This window comes from Falco cherrug, chromosome 1, assembly GCF_023634085.1.
Source record: "Falco cherrug isolate bFalChe1 chromosome 1, bFalChe1.pri, whole genome shotgun sequence".
NCBI classification, from domain to species: domain Eukaryota; kingdom Metazoa; phylum Chordata; class Aves; order Falconiformes; family Falconidae; genus Falco; species Falco cherrug.
The window spans coordinates 89688551-89710445 of record NC_073697.1 but is presented as its reverse complement, the minus strand read 5'-3'; the positions used below and the strand labels follow the sequence as shown (position 1 = coordinate 89710445).

Below are 21895 nucleotides of genomic sequence, written 5' to 3'. Positions count from 1 at the left end.
GCTGGTTTCCCATGCCTCCGCCAGCGCAAGGAGAGCACGCTCCTGAGCAAGATTCCCTTTTTGTTTCCTATACTATGTGTGCTGTGGAAAGAGACACATCTGGGAAAGGATACAGGTTAGAGTGAATAGTTACATTTTCGTATAGGAATGCAGTCTTTCTATCTGATATTTTGGGCTTGTTTTGGCTTCTCTCCATCCTGATTAATTTTATAATTGATACTGTAGTGCTAGCATTAATCAAATTTTTTCCAGTAACATCTTGTGTCTGTTGATAGATGAGTATTTTGTTTAGTAGTGTGATACGAGGGACTTTCGAAGTGTTTCTTGACTGTCTCATGGATTTGCAACTTAATAACACTGCAGCTTTTTAGTGTTAGTTTTCTATTTCACTCTTTTTTTTTTGCTTTCTCCCCCTCCCCCCCCCCCCCCTTCTTTGTTTTTTGAGGTGGGAGGAAGTGTGTGTAAAGGGAAAGGAAGTCTTCAGTAATTCCTTCTTTCTCCCTAGGGCAAAATATAAACTCCAGATTTATTTGCAGTATTCAAAACAATAGTGAAATAATGGTTTAGCTCTCATTTGAATTATTAGTGTTGTGTGTTAATCTTCAGGAAGCCTCATTTGGCTAGTGAGCATTCTGTTACCTATTTTAAAATCAGCATTGGGCAGAGACAAATTTATTGTTGATTCCTAATACTTGTGTGTTAGGAATGCGGTGCTCTTCTGTAGAAGCATAAAGGTAGTCTTTATGGACCCTGTCTGCCTTTTGAGAAACTGGGTGAAGTAGAGCTTTTTCCACTTACAGTTCAGCAATATTGATGTCTTCTGTTCTCAGTGCCAAAACCCCATCTCTTTTTCCTTCCTGGAGCAGACGGGAGGGGAGAAATGGGCACAGAGAGGTCATAAATTCACTTAGGAACCTAAGTGAGCGGCTGCTTTTAGAGCCTGTAATGCTAATTAATGTATTTTTCTTTATTTAAGTAAAGTTGGACTCATTTGTATCTTTTTCTCAGTTTTTAAACTATAATTGCACAATCTTCTTTCAGTAAGAAAGTAACTACTACAGCTTTGTTTCTCTGGAAGAAAAACACTGCCTGGCCCTCCCTGTCCTCTGAGTGAAGTTTCTGGAAAGGTGGTTCTGCCTTTGAGTGTCAGTAAATCACAAATAGTGTTTTTCAGTGTCACATTTATGGATACTTTAAAGCAATGCTGTGATGAAACATGAGAATTACACTTAGTTACTTTGTTGAGCTTTCTTATTACATCACTTCTCTCTGCAGTTGCTGTTCTTGGAACAAATAACCATGGCATGTTTTCAGGAACACTTCTAAAACATGCATTTTTAGAAGAGTTAATTGCAGAACTTTTCTGTTAAAAAAAAAACACATTTGATTTTGCAGTCTTTTGTCACTGATGACCTCTGTGTATGTGTAGGAGTATAAATGGTTTGTACTGTAGAAGCTAATGCTAGCCTGTATTTCCTTTTGGGATCATACATCCAGTTACTGTATTACTTGCATATCTGAAATGAACTGCTCTTTTACTGTGCATGCAAAGATCATGTGTGCAGTGTGTATCTGGCATGTTGTAAGATGTGTCAGACTTGATGAATGTGCTCTGTAGACTTGACAAATGTGTCTTGCAAATGGCCATTGCTGGATGTCTGCACGCCACCTGGAGCTACTGCTTGATCTAGATTGCCAGACAAGGTTGTCAAGCTCTGCCCAAATATACGATAGCCACATCGTTGCAGTACCCAAACCTTCATTATAGTGCTGGTTTTCTAGCTCTATAAGCTGTCAAAAAGCTGGGATTCTGATTTACTGGGTTTGTTGCGAGTATATTTTTTTCTTTGGGGTAATTTTTTAAATGCAGTCAGCTTCACAACAAGCTGTACACTGAAAATTTGTGTGACTGCTTCTTAAGCATGCTATGGGCAACTTTTTAATGTAGTCTGTAGAACATCAAAATATCATTCAGTACTAATGATGCCAGTTTGACTAAACAACCCTATGCTCTTTGGTCTTTCAATTTTAATTCTTAATTGAATAAGATCAAAAGCACAAGTAAGTGTTTAACTCATAAATATGAGAAAGGCAAGAAATATAAGTGTGGCAACTTGGTCCTACCTGTAAATATTAGTGTCTGCTTTTGGAATCCAGTAAGCAGTTGTACCACTTAAAATTATGTGTGTATAGCAAACATAGTACCTTCATGGGGCTTTCTGGTTTGGGTTTTGGTTTTCTTAGGAGTGTCTCATTTCAAATTATCTCTCAGTTATTTAATCTTCTGTGAAGGCGTTGTGATTACTGGTAGCCGTATGGCAGGACTGGTGCATTTTTGACATTCTGATGATGAAACTGCAACAGCAAACAAAGTTTTCTGTGTCTGTTCATGCCAGCTTTCAGAGCTAAAGGGAATCTGGAAGCTATAAACAAATATTTTCAGTGTCTTAAAATGAAACTTCCTGTTGCTTCTATTAACAGCACTTAGGGGTCTGAGGAGGCAAAACTCCTGGTGTTTTACTGACTTTGATAAAAGTCAGACTTGAAATATAGTTGTGTGCTGCTGAGGTGGTAATGGGGAGGAAGGAGTGTGTGTAAGGGTATGGTGTTAATTTTGTTAGCTGAAATGAATTAGTACTCCTGATTAGTGTGATTTTGTGTTGCCCAACTCATGCACTCAGTCATCAGTCTGTTTTTTATACCTTTGAAATGCTTCACTTCTTAAGAGATGGAAACAACTGATGTGTTTCATGTTCCTAATCAGCTGCCGGATATTGGGCTCAGATAAACCCAATCACTTACTTCCACCCAGAATCTGTGAGACTGAAAGGGGAGTGGAATTTTCCTTAGTCTTCCATCCTATGTCTTCTGACTCAGCGGAGGTGAAGAAAACAGCTGCTAAGGATCTCACTTTTGCAAGAGGGAAGAAGATCCCAATGTGTCTAATCTTTCTGGTAGTCCCTGCTTCAAATTAATGGCTTTTGGCTAGTTACCCTTTCTTAGGTTGTCTTACAGAATTAGCAGTTCTTGTGATAACTGCAGTGTTTGGGTCTGCTGCAGCTGCTCCTGGTTTAAGTAAAGCCAGCTTTGTTTTCCAAGGTTTTGTTTGTTTGCTCATGGTTGGAATTGACAGCATTGACAGTTGTCTGCTCTTTGAGAAAACTTGCAGGCAAAGGTAAAGATGCTGAAGTGTCCTGACTGCAGACTGGGATGTAGTGGGGTGCTTCTGGTTTCTTCTCGGAGATAATCCTCATAATCGTATGACTAGTATTAAATTTGGTAAAATCCCATGTGTTTATAAACATGATTTTTAATAATAAATGGTTTCAAGGAATCTGATTTTAATTTCTTTTAATTTTTATAAAACACTTTCTCTCTGCAACTGCTGTTACTCTCTCAGTACTTTAGATACCAAGCGGGTGGTAATCTTTTCTCAGATCCAGTGTTGTTGGTCGTCAGGCTATTGCCTGAGTACTCCCACGGTATTTTCCTTCCCACAGTCAGAAATAAAGGGCATTGCTGCCTTAATAAGCCTTTCTTTTGCTAGCTAACGAGTGAACTCGGCAACATGGGTCACTTGTAAAATATCCTCAGTTCAGTGCCATTTGTGGAAAGAGAGCTGAAAAAATGGTTATAATTTGGAGTGGAGCTGTAGGAAGTGCTTAGTTCTTGGTAAAAATTCCTTCTTTAAAAAAAGCAAAAGCCATTGGTCAGTTGCATCTGTTCTGTTTGCCTCTGTTTTGTGGTCTTTACTGCTGTCGTGGACTTGTGATCTTAAATAGAGCATTATAAAGACATTGCTTTTCATTTGTATTTAAAATTTCTTTCTTTCTTCTTGTAGATTTGTTTGTAAATGCATCATAAACAGACAGCCCAGAATGAAGAAAGCAAGCAGGAGTGTTGGCTCAGTGCCCAAAGTGCCTGGAGTAAATAAAACTCAAACAACTGAAAAAGCCAAACCAGAAAACGGCTCCTCAGTGTCTGCAGTAACAAAACTCTCCAAAACCGGGACATCAGCAGCTCTTTTGAAGGTAATAACCAATAGAACGTTCTGATTGATTCTACTCTTTTTAAAGCTTTACTGTAAAAAACATAATTTTAAAGCATGTCTTTAATGTAGCTTAGAGTAGAGGTTTGTTATATGGGTAACTGAAGGGAATTTGAATAGCTACACAGTACTGGGCAGGGTGATAGGACCTTGTGTGGCATTTGTGCTGCATTTTTCATATTGCAGTGTGTGGTGTGATGGAAGGCAATATATGTTGCAGAACTTGGCTGTTCTGCAAAAGGAGCAGGATGGAAGTTGCATTCTGATGAACGTTATTATAGTAGTGTCATGTTATGCATGAATGGTGTGTCAGTGACTAATGGGATTTGATAAGAGTTATTTGCTAATTCTGGAAAAAGAACCATTGAGGTATCTAACATGAGAAACTTTTTGCTATCAGGTCAGTGCAGCTGCATTCTTCTAGCTGTTTTGGCCTTTGCTTTGTGTGAAGTACTGCTTGAGCAGAATTTTCACAAGTTGATTCTTGCTCCTAGAACAAGTTCAAAGGTAGAGGTTTTCTCTTACATTAGCAAAACAGGGCAGTAGATTTAGGAGCATATGGTTTTTCAACAACCAAAAAAAATAAGTCATATTGAGGTGTGCTGGTGCAGAGTTTTCACCTGGGTTGGATGGATGGTACGAGCCTGCCTGGTCTGCCTCCCTTTCCTGGCACGGAAGCATGGCTGGACCTACCTCCTCCTGCCTTTCTGCAGCCCAGGACACAGAGCTGTGGCACTGCTGCTGCTGCCCTGCAGCAAATGAACAGAACAAGGAAAAGGGCTGGTGTCTGCAACAGCCACCTGAACCGCTGTCGCCTTCAGGAAGCCAGATAGGTCATTTAAACAACTGGCAAATAAAGACCTAAAATTAAAGAAGTGGTAAGAGTTGAGGTCTCTTTGTAATAGCTGTGCAGGATTACTGAAGTCAAAAGGTGTGTTCCCTTTCTCTGTTCTCTTGCTTTTCTTTTATGTCAGAATGGTTAATACTTTTGCTGATGAACTTGCAAGCCAGGTTTCAGCTAGATTTTTCTCCCAGTGCCCCCTATTTCCTCTGCCACCCAATATATCTTGCAGTTTCTTAACTTTAAATAGTCTTTTGATGCTTGTTGACGCTACTTATTGTGTATTTCTAGAAACCTCTCAAAGAATATGGAAACAAAAGTCCTTTGTAGTTTACTTATCAAGTTTCTTACGTCGTACCTCTCAGTGAGATAAAGGAGAAAGATGATCTAACACTAAAGAAATTTGACCCAGTATGCTTTCACAATTTTACCTATATTAGTAACACTTCTGGCTATGTTTGGGTGTGGGATTAGAATTTGACAATTATATGTCTGAGGCACAATGAAAAGTTTTCTCTTAATTACTAAGACTTATCTCAGCTTTATGTTACAGCCAGACTTACTCATGCAGTTGGATATCTTTTACCTGTTAAGCTGTATTTGTGCCAACTATGTGACTTGATGATGATGAATCTTATCTTGGTGTTCCATACTCATACAACAAATTTAGTTTGTATTTTTCTGATTCATTGATAACTGTCAACTCAGATTCATAAATACTGGCTTGTAAGAAGTATTAATAACAAGTTGTATTATTTTCTAAATGATTTTTGTATAGGTTTTGAAGCATTTGGCACATTGTTTTTCTCATAGTGGTTGTAGGATCTTCTCTTAACACTCAATGAATTGGTGTGTGTGTTATGAATTTCATTTAGTATTCCTTGACATACACACAAAAAAAGCTGGCATTGAAGAACTTTAATTGCAACAGCTTACTCTTTTATTTGGTCCTTGCACTGTGTCCCTATAGATATGGAAACTTTCAGTTGGCTGTTGAATGAAATGCCACTATTAAGAGGTAGAAATACACACTGTTCTATACCAGTCTTAGTTCAGTCAGTAATATTGTTGCAAAATTGAGAATTACTTTGTAATTATAGTTTGCTTCTTTTCCTATCCCTTCATGATATAACCACAGGCTGATGTTCAGCTTTGGGTGGGCTTCTTTAGCTACTCATTGTTCCATAGATTTGTCCTTTTTTTGTAGAGTTTCCAAAGTGTGTGGACAATGAGCACAGGAAGAAACTGTGAGACCCACCCTTCTGTACAGCTGAACGCTGTTCCAGAGGTTGGTTCGTCTGTCTGCTTTAGAATGCTTTTTTGTTGGTTAATTCTTTGTAGATTTTTGGCTCCCACCTTGCCCAGGACTTTTGTAAAATGTTCAGCACCCACGCTACCCCACACGTTTTATTACAGCAGAAGGCTAACTGCCAGCCACTTCCAATTTTTAATCTGCCAAAAAATACTCTGAAAATAACATGTTCTTATTTTTAAGATCATAATTTTTTTACTACTTTAGCTAATGAGCTTGTGATCGTGCTAATACTCAGAACTGTAATTAGACAGCAGCTGTACTTCATACAAATGAATTGCAAAATCCAGTGTCCCTGAAAAGCCAGGACTTGGACATCGCTATTTAAATATTAAAAATTAGAATGTGTTTTCAGTAATCATGTGTCTAGGCTTCAGTAATCTGTTTGCAAAATGCAGTAACTTAATTACAGATTGTTGCGAAGTTTGATGTTTGAAGCACTCAAATGCAGCAATAGCAAGCATCAAAGAAAATCCCAGGTAGGAAAAATTGTGTGTGTGTATATATATATACACACACACATATATATATGGATTTGAATGAGGTGCAGTAAATAGGATATACTTGTTAAGAAACTAAAATGAAATAAATTGCAGAGCTGATCATTAAAGTTTCATTGCACTCAAGGAAAGATGTGAGGGAAAACGGAATATGAATTGTATAATTATGAAATGTTTTTCATGTAGAAAATCAAAATAGGTCTGGATGAACATATTTTCTAATTTTTTATATTTTACTGTAGGGGTTTTAATGCTAAGCAGGATTGCACTGTTTACAGTAAATGGGAAAAAGCTGTTTAATAAACATACGACATCAATTTTGCTTCCATTAGAAATATTTGCTACAAAAATACTTTGATTTTTAAAGTTAAGAATGGTTGCCATTCTGGAGTGTTAAGAAAAGAGAGCTGCTGGTTTGTAGTTTTTCCAAAAGCTTGCTAGATAGTTTTCTTTGCCAAGAGTATAGTGTTACAGTTTTGAGAAGCTGTTTACTAATTGGCTGCAGAGGAGGCAGGGCCTTCCAACCTAGACTAGAAATAGTTCATGGGTAAGTCAGAAGAAGAATGGCTGTTGTAAATTCCTTTGTTCAGCAAGGACTGGAGATGACTAATGTCAGAAAGTGTGTATATTACTTAGCTTTTTTTTTATTATTATTATTCAAGCTGAGTCACATCTTGACCTATTTGGCTTGATAACATGTACTGGTACTATAAATGTCTAAAAGCTTAATCTAATTTCCCCACTCTTTCAACAGGGTAAAAATGCTGACAGTCTGAACTATCACATTTGCAGCCGGATTGGCACATCCAGTATCAAAATAGAAAATCACTGTTCTCTGCCTTTTTGTAACACCTTGGTTTAGGTGAATATTGCATCACAAGGCTGTTTGCCTCCCCCTCTACACCCAGGCCCACAAAACTAGTTTAGATTATATATGAAATCTGATTAGATTGCAGCTTAACAGAGGGTTGTCATACAGTAGTAGTTGTGCTCAGCTCTTCTCCCCCACCCAAGCGGCATGGGCTTTGTTGATTTTGTAGCCCTCCAACATTTTCATTTTCCCATCGGTACTTACATTGCATCTGCTGTTTTGCATGGCTGTGTGACTTAGCAGATCAAGGAATGGATCTGGCTCCTAGGAGGAGGGAGCCCTTTGGAAAGGCTTCAGTTTACACTGCACAGTGTGTAAGCACGTGAAGAGTGGGACAGAACAACAGTGGCTGTTTCACAGCAGAAAAGTCAGCTTAAATGCACATCAAACCAGAGCCTCAGAGTAAGGTGTTTTCTTCCAGCCTTTTATAAACCATTTTAGAAGGTTATACTATTTCCTATGTGATTCAATAAAAACATTCTTGTCCTAGAAGATTTTACCCTTACAAATACCTGTTTCTGTCAGCAAATTACCTGTATTTCTAACAACTGCACGCAAAACAAATACGTTCTTTTCCCAAGCTTCCTTTTGTTTTGCAGCTGCTCTTCTTTGTAAATGGTACAAATCCCCCATCCATGCCCTTTCCATAATACTATGATCAGAGTTTCTAACTCTTCTTAAATTTACACTTGTAAAAAGAAACTATACAGAATGGAGTGAGATGCACCTGTTGTTTTTTTTTAATTAAGCAAGTGTACCTTCATTCTTAATGTATAGAATCGTAATGTCTGGAATATAGTTTTTAACATGAATATGTACGGGAGCTAGAAGTTACAAACCCACAGAACTTGAAAGTCATGATGCAAAGCAACTGGTTAATTCCTAAGCACTGCTTTTTAGCTGGGATGCTGGTTGAAACTTCAAATGTGTTATCCAGCTGAATAATAAAATTACTCAAGGAATGCTGCTAACACAGCTGTTTTCTTTTAATTTTTCTTGCCCCTATAATGGGAAAAATGTTTAGCATAGTTTGATGGTTTCGCCATTTGAAAAATTGCATTTTAAAGAGTTGTAAAGTCTGCCAATTAATACTGAAGAACTTAGTATTTCTAGAGTTTGCTTTGTTCTGAAAATATGTATTCTCTGTTTGGGAATTCGGTTCTTGAGACTTCTGTGCTTACTGCCATGTCACATTCCAGGCAGCTTTTGTGACTAACAGTAGATTTGGGAATGATTGTATGTGGTCAGACAAAAAGTCCATCAAACGAATATCCCATTTTTGAGAGTGCCTAGTAAAGAACATGAAAACAAGGCAAGGATATATGGCGAGGGTGGGGTACCTCCTCCCCCCTGAGTACTGTCCTAGTCTCTAGTGATTTCTATCTCAGTATTTTGAGCTAGAAAGAGCATTTTTTTTTAATGTTGGATTGATTATTGTCGGTGTATGGTTTGATCTTTTTGTTCTGGACTTGTCCACCAGAAAATGCTTGATCATATTCTATTTAAGGACATTATATTAACTTCCTAGTATTCGGTGGTTTAATTATCTAAGAATTGTCTTCATTTTTATGCTTAAACAATCTTTCAGTCAAAATTGAGAAGTGTTTCACTGGTGTGTTACTGTGCTTTCCTTATTTTTTTTCTCTGTGGTATTGAAACATTAACCATTTTGTCTGGGAGAGAGAAGACTCAGTTTCTATGGTCAGTCGTATGTAAGGAGCTGACGTTCAGTTTCAGCTTACCAACTCTGCACAGTGCATTTATACTTTTCAACATTCTTGAAAGCTGCTGCTTCTGTTTCTTTCAGACTAAGAGTAATGATGACCTCTTAGCGGGGATGGCAGGTGGCGTGACAATGACCAATGGTGTGAAGGCAAAGAAGAGCACTTGTGTATCAACAGCATCTTCAGCATCAGGGACAGCCATGAACAGTCTGGAAAATAAGCCCAAAACTATTGCAGGTAAATGGGTATATTGATTGTTAAAGATGGTAGTTGGGTGACTTTTTATTTTCCTATTGTGTTCTGGGTATCCAGGCTGCCTAATGAAGTGGTCAGGAAGGCCACAGTCAAAGCAATCACCTTCTGTGCTCTTTTCCTGTTTTTTAATAACGTAATTGCCTTTTTGGAGGGTGTTTCTTTTAGTTTTTTCAGTACTGATTATGCAACTACCATATAAACCTAAATCATTAATCTAGAGAATCTAGATTTGTCTAAAATAATTCAGTATATCTAAAAAAAAATCCATGACACATGCACTAAATCTTTAAGATGTGATTTGTTGCAGTCAACATTTTGGACATTCTGTGTTGCTTTATAGAAATAAAGTAGGAGTTTTCTGAAGCTGTTAAGAAAAGTGAAATTATTTAGTGTGTTATCAATATAAGTGGAAATATGTCTTGTCTTCCATTGGTTTGGATTCAGTAATGTTTGCGAAGATGTAAAGCATCTGGAAGTAAAGTCATAATCTCTCCTTGTCTTTATGAAATGAGATGAAAAGAAAAAAACCCTTAACTTTCATTCCAGGAATCATAATGTGCAATTCATCACTTAAAAGCTTGCATTCAAATCTAGTGGAGAGAGAGAGAGAGAAATCTGAACTTGTAGGAATAGCACTGCTGCAGGTTTTGTACAATTTATCAGAAGCTGTTGAAGGCAGAAAAAAACTTGCAAATATTTAACTTTAAGGTCTAGATCATTTTCAAAATACTGGTAAAGCAAAGCAATTGGTAAAGCATGTCTCAAAATATAACTACACCAATTCATTATTAAGGTTGTATAAAGATTTACTCTAAATGTATTTTATTAAATGCATTTACCAGTGTGATGCAGAAAATCAGCCACTGTATTGCTGATACAAAACACACAGTTTTCTGTTACAGATACACTATTTTAAATTAATGTTCCTAACTTTCAACAAACATACAGGTACAAGTTCCACAACTAAGCGTAGCACTTCATCTGGAAATAAAGAGTCAAGCTCTTCTAGAGAAAGAATACGCGATCGTTCTCGTTTAAGCCAGAGCAAAAAGCTGCCTTTGACTGGACAGGGGACCAATGATACGGTACTAGCAAAACGCTCCCGTAGTCGCACCAATCCGGAATCTGATATTCGAATGAGCAAGTCCAAATCAGACAATCAAATCAGTGACAAAGCTGCCTTGGAAGCAAAGGTGAACGATCTTTTGACATTAGCAAAAACTAAAGATGTGGAAATCTTGCATCTAAGGAATGAATTAAGGGATATGCGTGCTCAGCTGGGACTTAACGAAGATCAACTTGAAGGTGATGAAAAATCTGAAGAAAAAGAGGCCATTGTTGTCCATCAGCCAACTGATGTAGAGTCTACGTTGCTACAGTTACAGGAACAAAACACTGCCATCCGAGAAGAGCTCAACCAGCTGAAGAATGAGAACAGAATGTTAAAAGACAGACTAAATGCATTAGGCTTTTCTTTAGAACAAAGGCTGGACAACTCGGAAAAACTCTTTGGCTATCAGTCTTTGAGTCCAGAGATTACAGCTGGCAACCACAGTGATGGTGGTGGTACTCTGACATCTTCAGTGGAAGGTTCTGCTCCTGGATCAATGGAAGACTTGTTAAGTCAGGATGAAAACACTTTGATGGACAACCAGCATAGTAATTCCATGGATAATTTAGACAGTGAGTGCAGTGAAGTTTATCAGCCGCTGACATCAAGTGATGATGCCTTAGATGCTCCATCATCTTCAGAGTCTGAGGGTGTACCAAGTATAGAAAGATCTAGGAAGGGAAGCAGTGGCAATGCAAGTGAAGTGTCCGTAGCTTGTCTGACAGAACGGATACATCAGATGGAAGAGAATCAACACAGTACAGCTGAAGAGCTCCAAGCCACACTTCAAGAGCTTGCAGATTTGCAACAAATAACACAAGAGCTAAACAGTGAGAATGAAAGACTTGGAGAGGAAAAAGTAATCCTTATGGAGTCTTTGTGCCAGCAAAGTGACAAGTTAGAACACTTCAGCCGTCAGATTGAGTATTTTCGGTCCCTTTTAGATGAACACCATATTTCATATGTAATTGATGAAGATATGAAAAGTGGTCGCTACATGGAGTTAGAGCAGCGTTATATGGACCTTGCAGAGAATGCTCGGTTTGAGCGAGAGCAGCTGTTAGGTGTTCAGCAGCACTTGAGCAACACTTTGAAGATGGCAGAACAAGACAACAAGGAGGCACAAGAAATGATAGGGGCATTAAAAGAACGAAATCACCACATGGAACGGATTATTGAGTCGGAGCAGAAAAGCAAAACAGCGCTAGCATCTACCTTAGAGGAATACAAAGCCACGGTAGCCAGTGACCAGATTGAGATGAACCGGCTGAAAGCTCAGTTAGAGCATGAAAAGCAGAAAGTGGCTGAGTTGTATTCTATACACAACTCTGGAGATAAATCAGATATACAAGATTTGCTGGAGAGTGTCAGGCTGGATAAAGAAAAAGCAGAAACTTTGGCCAGTAGTCTGCAAGAAGAGCTGGCACACACTCGCAATGATGCCAATCGATTGCAAGATGCCATTGCAAAGGTAGTGTTTAAAAAACTTGTGTTTTGACGTCCATGTACACTATGACTTACTGTTGGTCACTGTAGTTCTTCTAGAAGTAAGGGATTAATTATGAGGTCAGTAGGATTGCAGTAGCATTAGGGTTGATCACTTTCTCTTAACTTTTGTTGTGAAAATGATGGAGGCCTTTTAAAAATTATACGGATACATTCAGTCACAGAGTAACTTTTTTAAAATCCTGGTATTTCAACTCTGTGACTTACTTCAAGGGCCAAACTTAAACAGTATTTAAGATACTGTATGAATTTTGTGCTTAAATTGCATGCTTTCTACAAGAGTTTCAAAGAGTTAGTGCCAAACTGGTGGAAGAGGGATGTCACTGAGAAAGTACTGGGAGTCAAAGTTTGAAGTGATAACCCAGCTGTTGATGACTTGTAGGACCTTTCACAGGTGTTGAGAGAATATTTTGGGGTTTCAGCTTGTTCAGGTTGGTTCAGTTGACCAACCAATAAAATAATGATGAAGAAAGCAGAAAAGTGTTTTCTTTCTCCAATCAAGAAATTACTAATTTTTAGGTAGACGGAGATTTTTGCCGAATTTAATTTAATTAAACAAATACATATTTTAGTTTTAAATGGAAAAAAACCCCACCAGCCCTTAACATTCTTATAAGCTTTTTAAAAATTACTGAATATGGCAAATACACATAGTTGGGGTTTTTTACTAATGATCCATCCAGGAGCAGCTTTTATTGAATGGGTTTTGGATCAAAATATGTATTTCTACATCTAGAACAACTGTTTTTACTCATAACTACTTTATCTGATAAATATGTCTACTAGAAGTATTTACCATAATTTAGTATAAAAATAATAATAAAATTTGTTTAATAACTTTAAGTATGCATTTAAGGGTAGGTCTTTCTGATGAGACAATTTATGCCAAATGTAATGTCTAAACTGTGTATTGGTTGCAAATCAACATGTTAGTCATGGTCACCAGCTAGTTAGAATTAACCTTAATTTAGGAGGAGAAAAAAATAAATTAGTAATTGAAGTTGGATGGTGCTATTAAGATAAAAAAATACTGAAACAGATGATTTAAAGCAGGGAATTTTGTCTATTAAAATTGGTGCCTGACTGCACTGACCCACACTAAGCCATAATCTAATTTCTCTTTGTTTTTTCTGACACCCTGTTTTTGCTCTTGGGTTAATGTTACTGTATCTCTGATCCCAGCTTGTTACTTACATTGCAGTTTCATGAGGCAGGATAAAATGGCCTCGATGCCTCTGAAAAGGAAAAGTCTACTACCTCCTCCTTTCCCTGTATTTTTTTTAATTCAGTTCAAAAGCTTGTAAAGACTCCTCTGGGAACTACTTCAACTCACTAATACATCTCACACACAGATGTGAATCCTGCTACTGGGTTAAGGAAGCAAATCATCTCAGAGGTCTGGCAAGCACTAAAATTGATGCACAGAAGAGAGCAGGGTTGTGGGGTTTTTTGCAAGAGAAAGAAAGGGTAAAGAGTTTTTCCTGTGCCACCCCCTCCTTTTTCCGTCGCAGCTAGCTGTTAAATTGGATCAGTTGCTCATGAAGGCACAGCCTTGGTACTATGGTGGTGTTGCTTCACTTGAATACAGGTTACTGCTGTTCGAGTAACTGGGGAATGGTCATAGATTCAGCTTGGGAATGAATGAGTTTTACTCTGGCTCAGGAAAATAGTTGCATTAGAACAATATATTTTGAAAGGCTTATGCTTTACTTCTTGTCCCATACTTTTGTATGGTTGCAGAAATATACTGTAAGTGTGGTAGTTACAAAGTGTGGTTTAAAATGCAGCCAATTTAGTTATGGTAAGATACATTCTGTTTCAGGTTGAAGATGAATACAGAGTGTTCCAAGAAGAAGCCAAGAAACAAATCGAAGACCTCAATGTGACTCTAGAAAAACTTCGGACAGAACTAGATGAAAAAGAGACTGAGAGAAGTGACATGAAAGAAACCATCTTTGAGCTGGAGGATGAAGTAGAGCAGCATCGTGCTGTGAAGCTTCATGACAATCTCATCATATCTGATTTGGAGAGTAAGTGTTACAAGTTTCTCTTGTGAGAGAAATGATAATTTAAGAACAGCTGAAGTAGAATGCTGTAGTAGTGAAAATTTTTTCACTTGTCTTTCATATGTCTGAATTTGAGTCAGACTGGGGTTTGCAGAACCCTTTTACACCGGGGAGGGGAGGAAACCAAGTTGACTTTGCTTTTCCAGTCCTGGTAGTAGGTGGTGTCGGAATGAAAACCTGTGAATTGAGAATAAATAGGAAATCTGATAATGCTAGGTTTAAGCCATTTTTCAAAGTAGAACAACATGTAATTACAGGCTTAATAACAGCATGTTACTTGTGCATTTTGGAGACCGGATGATTGATTTAGTGTTTTGATGCCTTTTTTTTTTTTTTTTTTAAAGAATGCTTGCTCTTTTGAGTGCCTAAATATTAGGAGTTACCATGTAGCTTGAGAATGTGTATAATTAATGTTTTCTCCCACCTGAAGAAAGGTGGTTTTGGTGGACAAATGGGTGATTGGAGGCCATTCACAAATGGCTTTCAGTTACAAATGTCAGAGCTGACTTGGCAAAACAGATGTATTGTATATCTCTTCCTGTGTAGATTTTTCTTAAGTGACAAAACTGAAGTGTGAACCTAAAAGTGAATCTGACAAACTTCAAGCCTGTTTAGAATAAAACTTTACCTGTTGACTCTTGCCACCATACAAGAAATGGCTGGGGCTTATAATGAAATTCATGTTTACTATATACTTGTCTAGCTGTCTGTGCCTTAGTTTCCTCTCTGATCTACAAGACCTGCTCAGACATTCCTACCACAGGCTGGAATTCTGCAAGTAGTCTACATCTAAATAAGAACTTGGGCAACTGTACCCTGGCAAGTTATATTTGCACAGTGCTACTTACAGTATTAAAATATCTGCTGTTCTTCTATGGTATACAAAGACAAAACAAGATAGCAAAGGCGCCAAAGCATGATCCCTTTTAGCAGCAAGAGAAATATTCATAGAACGGATTTTTAAATTGGTGTGCTATGAAGAAAAGGTACTGTCTTAAGCAAGCTATATTGTTTATTCAACTGAAGCTTAGTGGCTTTAGACATGTGGCTGTTAACTTGGTTTCTGTAAGCAACCCTTCTTTATCTTGAAAGGCAATCGCTGTTTCTCTTTAAAAAATTGCTTTAGGTTTTTATTCTGCAATATTTTTTTTTCTCTTTCTGTGCCAAAACCCAAGACAGACGTTTACGTGGGAGCAGGAGTTCAGGCACACAGTCGGTAACTCTTGGTTCCTGAAGTTGTTTTGTAGTAAAGGCTTAAATGGTTGAACACTTTTCTACTTGCACTGCTCTTTCCATTAACTGAAATACAAGAAACAGCACCATAGTCAAGTAAACATGTAGGTATCTGCCCAGCAATACCTGATTACAAGGCAGCTGTAATTTTTAGATGCTTCTGTTTTGGGGGTACAAAACGGCTATCAGGTATTTCACTTAAACTGGTAAAAGGTGAGGAAGAAAAACCTCTGGCTGGGCAGAAATTTTCAACAGAAATTGCAACAGTCTTTGTTACTCATTGCTCTTGAAATAGTTTGGAAAATGGAACCGTGCTAGCTGATGGCCTGGCGTGGTCCTTCAGGGAAGAAATCCGTGATTGAGTTCTAGGCAGGAACGAGGGTGGCATCTAGTGGCGGTAAGAAAGGATGGCACCTGAGGAACAGTTAAATACATTTAAAGTCTAAATTTAAAGACATTTAAAATAGTTTTTTCTGACCACGTTAAAATGCTGTTCATTATGGGTTCATAATTAAACCCGGTGGTCGCTTCTAAGTAGTGACAGCAAAGAACAGAGTTTCAGAAAATCTGAGACTTGGTGGAGGTAGTACATAAAATGTCTAAAAACCAGAATTCTAATAATTAAAGTGACAGAAAAGCACGTCTTAGTAGTAGTAAGTTCTGTTATGCTGACCAGCCTTGTGGTCAGTTCTGGTATTCTGTCAGCCAAATATATAATGCCTGTGCTTTTACATGTGGGGAATTTAGCACAGACCTAGGTATTATAAAGCGCTAGTTACAAGAATGGTGCTTTTTTCAGCCTAAATAAGGGTAATAAAGAACTGTAAAGGTTGCCTTTAAAGAAAGTGAACTTTTTAGATTTAAAAATATGAGGAAATCTAACCCACCCTGTAAAATCCCAAGTGAAAAAGTAAGGATGTCCGGACAACAGATAAATGACGGGTGATAGGTAGTGGTGCAAAATTATCACTTAAAGACTTCCCAAAAGACAGACTTGACGGTTAGGAGAAAGGTGCCTCATAGCTGAGGTGGTGAGTACTCCTTCCATTTAATGGGTAATCAACACCAAATGGTAACGTAGGAACATGGAGTGCTCCAGCACTGGTACTGCACAATGAACATATAATGAAACATTTTTCACAGTAATCGGAATAATTGACCCATCACAGGACCTGGGATGCGCGTGGTGCAGGTGGTAGGACGCACATCGTGCTGTGCATCTCGGGTGGCCGCGGCAGCTAAACGCGTTCCTGATGGGAAAGGGGGTTTTAAAGCATAGTGCTTCTGTATGGCATCTAAAAAGTGTAAGAAAGATTAAAATTCCCTGTATGTTTTATACCCTCGCTGGGGTGTAAATGAGCCGAAACAACGTGAGGCGGCGGCGTGTGGGTGCTGCCGGGCGGGGCGGCAGGCCGCTAGGGGGCGCTGCGCGGGGGGTCGCTGCCCTGGTTGGCGCGCATCCGCCGCCGCGCGCCGCTGCCTGTTGTATCGGTGCCTGAGGGGAGAAGAGCAAGCAGCTAGTAAGAGTTTGCGAGGCGTTTTTATTACGGCAGAACTTGTTTCCTGACTTACAGCAAATGGATATTTGTAGGTTAGTTCGTCACTAGTCAGATGCTTCTTCTGAAGCTTGAAAATACATGAGGTGCATTGGCTAAACATACCAAGGCTCTCAGTCCATATCTATTTAAGTCAGTAAACTTTTTTGAGCAAGGGTTAGGTGAGCAAGAAGGGTGATATATCTAATGTACTGTGAATAAATAGTTCTCTTATGGAGCTAGCAGTGTTAGGTTTTAATTCTGCTATATCTCATTTTGAAAAGGATATTCACAGTGGTCATGGGACTGAATTTTTACATCACCATATTTAGGCCTTTTCTACCATAGTGTTGGAGAAGTTAATTGGATGATAGTTTTCTAATTGGTAGTATATTTTCTGCTAACGTTGGACCCTTACATTCAGTTTTCTTGGTGGAATTCTTGCTAACAGCATGTATAGACCTATTGTCTGACAGTGCTGAACTCAAAAGCAAGATTGATATGCAAATTGCCTGAGCTTTGGTATATTTGTAACGAGTCTCTCTTCCTTGTATAAGGAAGCTATAATTTGTAAATTAACTATAATGTTGGGCACTACTCTATGTAGATGTGATTGTACTGGGATAGCCGTTTCTATACTAAAAAATTGAAATGCTATCCTGGTGTAAGGCAAACCAATGTAACTAGTTTAAAAAACTAGTACAAAAAAGGGGGAGACTGGATGATGGTAGGAGAGAAGTACCTGACCTACCATACTGAAACCTGCAGCATATACAGGTGGAAAGGGTTTGTGTGTGTTAGAGAGGAATAATGGAGGTTGTGAGGATGCAGAAAGGAAGGAATACCACAAAGCATCTGCACAGAGAATTGCTGCCTGTGTACCTATTTTGCCTACTTGAATTTTCAGGCTGTAATTCGTGACACAATGTGAAGAATAGTTCAGGCTGCAAGAGGTGAAATCACTTATCTTAGTCTTAATTTCTCACTATGTTTCAAATTCAGTTGCAATCCAGTAATTCTTTTGAGGTGGCTTGTTTTTCTTAAATCTCTTTGACTGGGGGAGAAGATGGTTTCCAACAACTGCTATAAAGTGCTCTGTATTGTTTATAGCAACTGCAGAATATCGAGACCATTGTGTTTTACTTCAAAGCATAAATATACTAAAACTTAATGGTGCGTTTCATATCTCACAAAAGCTCAAAACAATGGCGTTACACAAGCTTTAACTCTGGATGCATTTATAGTTTCTCATTTGTGGTTATTTTTGGATGAACTATAGCTTGCTTTTAGTAGTACAACAAATTTTATTTTTAAAAACATATTTTCTTTGAACTGTCTCTAAAAAAGAAAATGGTCATCCACTAGATTTTGTTTCAAAATGCTACTGGAAGCTCTTTAGGGCATGTTGACTTGCTGTCACTGTTGAAAGTTACCTAATTTGCAGTGGGGGTTTTTTTAGCATGTGTTCAATGGAAAAAAGCGTGGGGAGGGGGGAATGACTTTTATAACTTTAACCTAAAGCTGGCATCTCAGTGCTGACTTGAGCTCAAACAAGTTGCGTGTACAGAGACAAGCTAAAAATTGGAGGGCCATGCTTAAATATCATGGTAGCATGAGATCTGAGTGGCTCACTGTTAGGCTTATCTTCAAAGCTTAAAGATCAGCTAGATACATCTTAAAATGTGCAGTCTTACAAGGAAGAGATAAATACAGAAATATCTGTCTAATTTTAGTGTTGCAAGTTTTCCAAGCCTGAAAGGTTATCATGTTTTCAGGCCAACTGAGGTTTACATCATTCTGTAAAGAAATCAGCTGTGGCGTTAAAAGCCTCTGTACTTGTGACTGTTGAGGCAAAACTTAGGAATTCCTTCTGATGAAGAAACCAAAAGGAATTCCATGGAATACTGAAATGTTCTTACGAGCTGAATGTACACATCAGCATAAATCAGCTTAAATCCATTCTTAGTCCTTGTTACATCTGATTTAAACATACTTGAAATGCTTACTATTGCATTTAGCCTGCCATAGCCTCATTTTTATTGTTAAGAAAAGCCCTTTGACAAAAGTCAAGTACTGAAGTTGTAGGCTGCCTTGGGAAGGCATTGGTCGGTATTGGTAGAACAAGTGACTTTGAATAAAACTTGGTTTAATGGATTTCCTGTGACCTGATACCCAAATAAAAGCACTGGAAAGGTTTTTTTCATGTTAGAAATTGAGCCACGACACTTTACTGTATCAGTCTGCCTGTATGAACATACATACCTACATACCTATCTTCTGACTATTCAAACATTTATTATGCAGTTTAACAGATTTTCTTTTACCAGAGTTTTGTATTTTGAACAACTAAATGTGTTGGGCACCTTCAGTCTTTTTGTGGAAAGAGCATTCTAATACACAGGGAAAATACATGTTTCCAGCAGGTCTTGGAATAGTGAACCTGAACAAAAAAGTGCATGCGTTCAGTTGGCCTATCATTTTTACAGTTTAGAGATAGCTGTAGAAATAGAACATCCCCAAATCCAAGGATCAGTGAAGTGACCTGCTAATTGTTCTTCTTCATTAGTTGCTTAGTTATATATAGTTATAAGAATGGAATAATCAATCACATTGTCCTTACGTATTGAATAAAGTAACAGATGAACAATCATTGTAGCCAGTCTACTGGAGGAGCTGGTGGTGATCGAGCTGCATACTCTTGTGTAGCTGCTGGCAGATTTAGGGGATCATCTCTTTCAAAGCATGATCTCATAGACTGTTTGTCCTTTTGCTGTAAATATAGCTTCAACTTCAAATAGTAGCTTGATAGACAAGAATGTAAGATTCTTCAGGACATGAGTAGAATTTTATACCCATTGAAGGTATGGCTGTTAGTGTTATGTCAGCTGCTTTGTGGCCGGGAGTAAATTGTGAATCCAAAGACTTAGTGTAGCTGCAACTTACATTTGAAGAGTGAAAAACCCAGGCATCCATGTTTTTAGGTTCCTTCCATGTTAAGTTACCTACCATATTTGCTCTTTGTTATTGCTTTATGATTTTAGTATTGTGAAGGGTAGAGGACAAATTGGGATTTGTAAAACAATTGAGTTTACTGTTCCACTCACCAGTCATAATGAAACATGTACCTACTGATACTTGCTGTCAAATTATTTCTGCTCATACGATTTTTCTCCTCATGGCTATGGTTATAAAAATGTACTCTATGAGTAGGTTTTTAAAAGCAATGGCAGGTTTTATACTCTTTTTTTTTAAGTAAATAGATCCCTGACTAAGATCTTACAGAGAATTTGACTTTCTTTCCAGATACAGTTAAAAAACTTCAGGACCAAAAGCATGACATGGAAAGAGAGATAAAGAATCTTCACAGGAGACTTCGGGTAGGTTAAAACCTAAAAACTGAAAAAATTGCAAACTTGGAATGTCATAAGACCTGCATGGGAAATTGTGAAAAGATAGTATGGTTAGATGTAATACCATTAAAACAACTATTTCTGAGAGACGGGCATCATGTGGGAATATATTTACTAAGCTACAGACACCAAAGGATTAATTTCTGAAAAATTCTCGGTATCTCAAAGATTCGGCATTGGGCTTAAAAGAAAATGTTCCTGTGTCTTCAGATGCCCAGTTTAATTTCCACCCCCACCGCCCCTCCACTTTGAAAATGTTCTTTGTTTCTAGAAAAGAAATTCATCACCTTGGAAGTCTAGTTATTTCCAGCAAAACTTCCTCAATTTTACGTGTAAATTAGGTTGTGCCTAATGTCAGAGATGAGCACCTGTAAATTTTTTCCTGTAGCACCACAGGGAAGCTATGAATAATAAGAATAATTTTTATTTTTAACTCCAGAATTCTTGCTGCTTTCAGTTTAAAGCTTTATGTGCTTATAGGAGGAGTCAGCAGAATGGCGTCAATTCCAGGCTGATCTACAGACTGCAGTGGTTATAGCGAATGATATAAAGTCTGAGGCCCAGGAAGAGATAGGAGACCTGAAGCGCAGATTACATGAAGCTCAGGAGAAAAATGAGAAGCTCACTAAAGAGTTGGAGGAAATAAAGTCACGCAAGTATGCAAAAGACAACAAGGATTATTGTCTCTTTTGTAGGGGTGGTACAATTTTGGAAATCCAATATTTTAATTATTATTGAGACCCTGGAAGTTTGTAAATCCTTTCACTGTGAGGATGTGTATTTCAACAAGCTGCTTTACGTGGGGTTTTGGGGTCATATTAGTAAACTTATGAGAACAATATATGTTTCCTTGTACTGTAATTCATCCAAGAATATTCATTTTGGAACTTTTGCAAAACCAGGTTGGAGGATTTTTTCCCATATAACAGCTGGACGTGACTTAACTTCCCTTAGTGTGAAAAACAAGTACTGTTGGCTTTTCTCTACCTTCGTTAATACTTCTTATTAGCAGCCAAGGCTTTTGGTATGGTTAAAAATACAGCCAGATTTTTAGCTGAGAAGAAACCCTCATCTGATTCTGCATATATCTTGTATTGTTTTCTTTCCACTGGTAATTCTTCTGTGAATAATTAGAGATACTTTTGAGTATAAAACCATTTTTTAATAAAAATCATTCAAACTGCATTGCACTGTGGCTTGAATTAGGCACTGCAGTTATTTAGAAACTGAATTGTATGTCTTTCAGAAGTCCTGAAATCTGTAGAACAGGAACATCTTGGACAGCACCATTTGAATCCTGACTACATTGTCTCTAGGGATTAAATACATGTATAGCTTACAATTACAGTAATTAAGGTTGTATGTATATAAAATGATTATTTTTTTTTTCCACATGGATGGGCATTTTATAGGATGCATTACACAACCCAGCATCCAGTAGGGTATGAGATAGTGCAGGCTATGGAACTTGGGGAAAAGCTGA

The 21895-nt window shown here is 38.0% G+C and overlaps 1 protein-coding gene across 2 annotated transcripts in view; it reads left to right on the top strand.

Moving 5' to 3' along the window:
* The window catches only part of SPECC1L (sperm antigen with calponin homology and coiled-coil domains 1 like), a 70200-nt gene that overhangs the window by 11419 nt on the left and 36886 nt on the right, over positions 1-21895 (top strand). The window contains exons 2-8 of one of the 2 annotated variants that reach the window (XM_055705034.1): positions 3842-4031; positions 6097-6177; positions 9380-9533; positions 10500-12133; positions 13991-14198; positions 20306-20379; positions 20893-21068. In XM_055705034.1, coding sequence (XP_055561009.1) covers positions 3879-4031; positions 6097-6177; positions 9380-9533; positions 10500-12133; positions 13991-14198; positions 20306-20379; positions 20893-21068 — 2480 coding nt within the window. In that variant the 5' untranslated portion in view covers positions 3842-3878. The remainder of the gene's footprint in view (positions 1-3841; positions 4032-6096; positions 6178-9379; positions 9534-10499; positions 12134-13990; positions 14199-20305; positions 20380-20892; positions 21069-21895) is intronic. The other variant, XM_055705045.1, reaches the window with a different exon arrangement.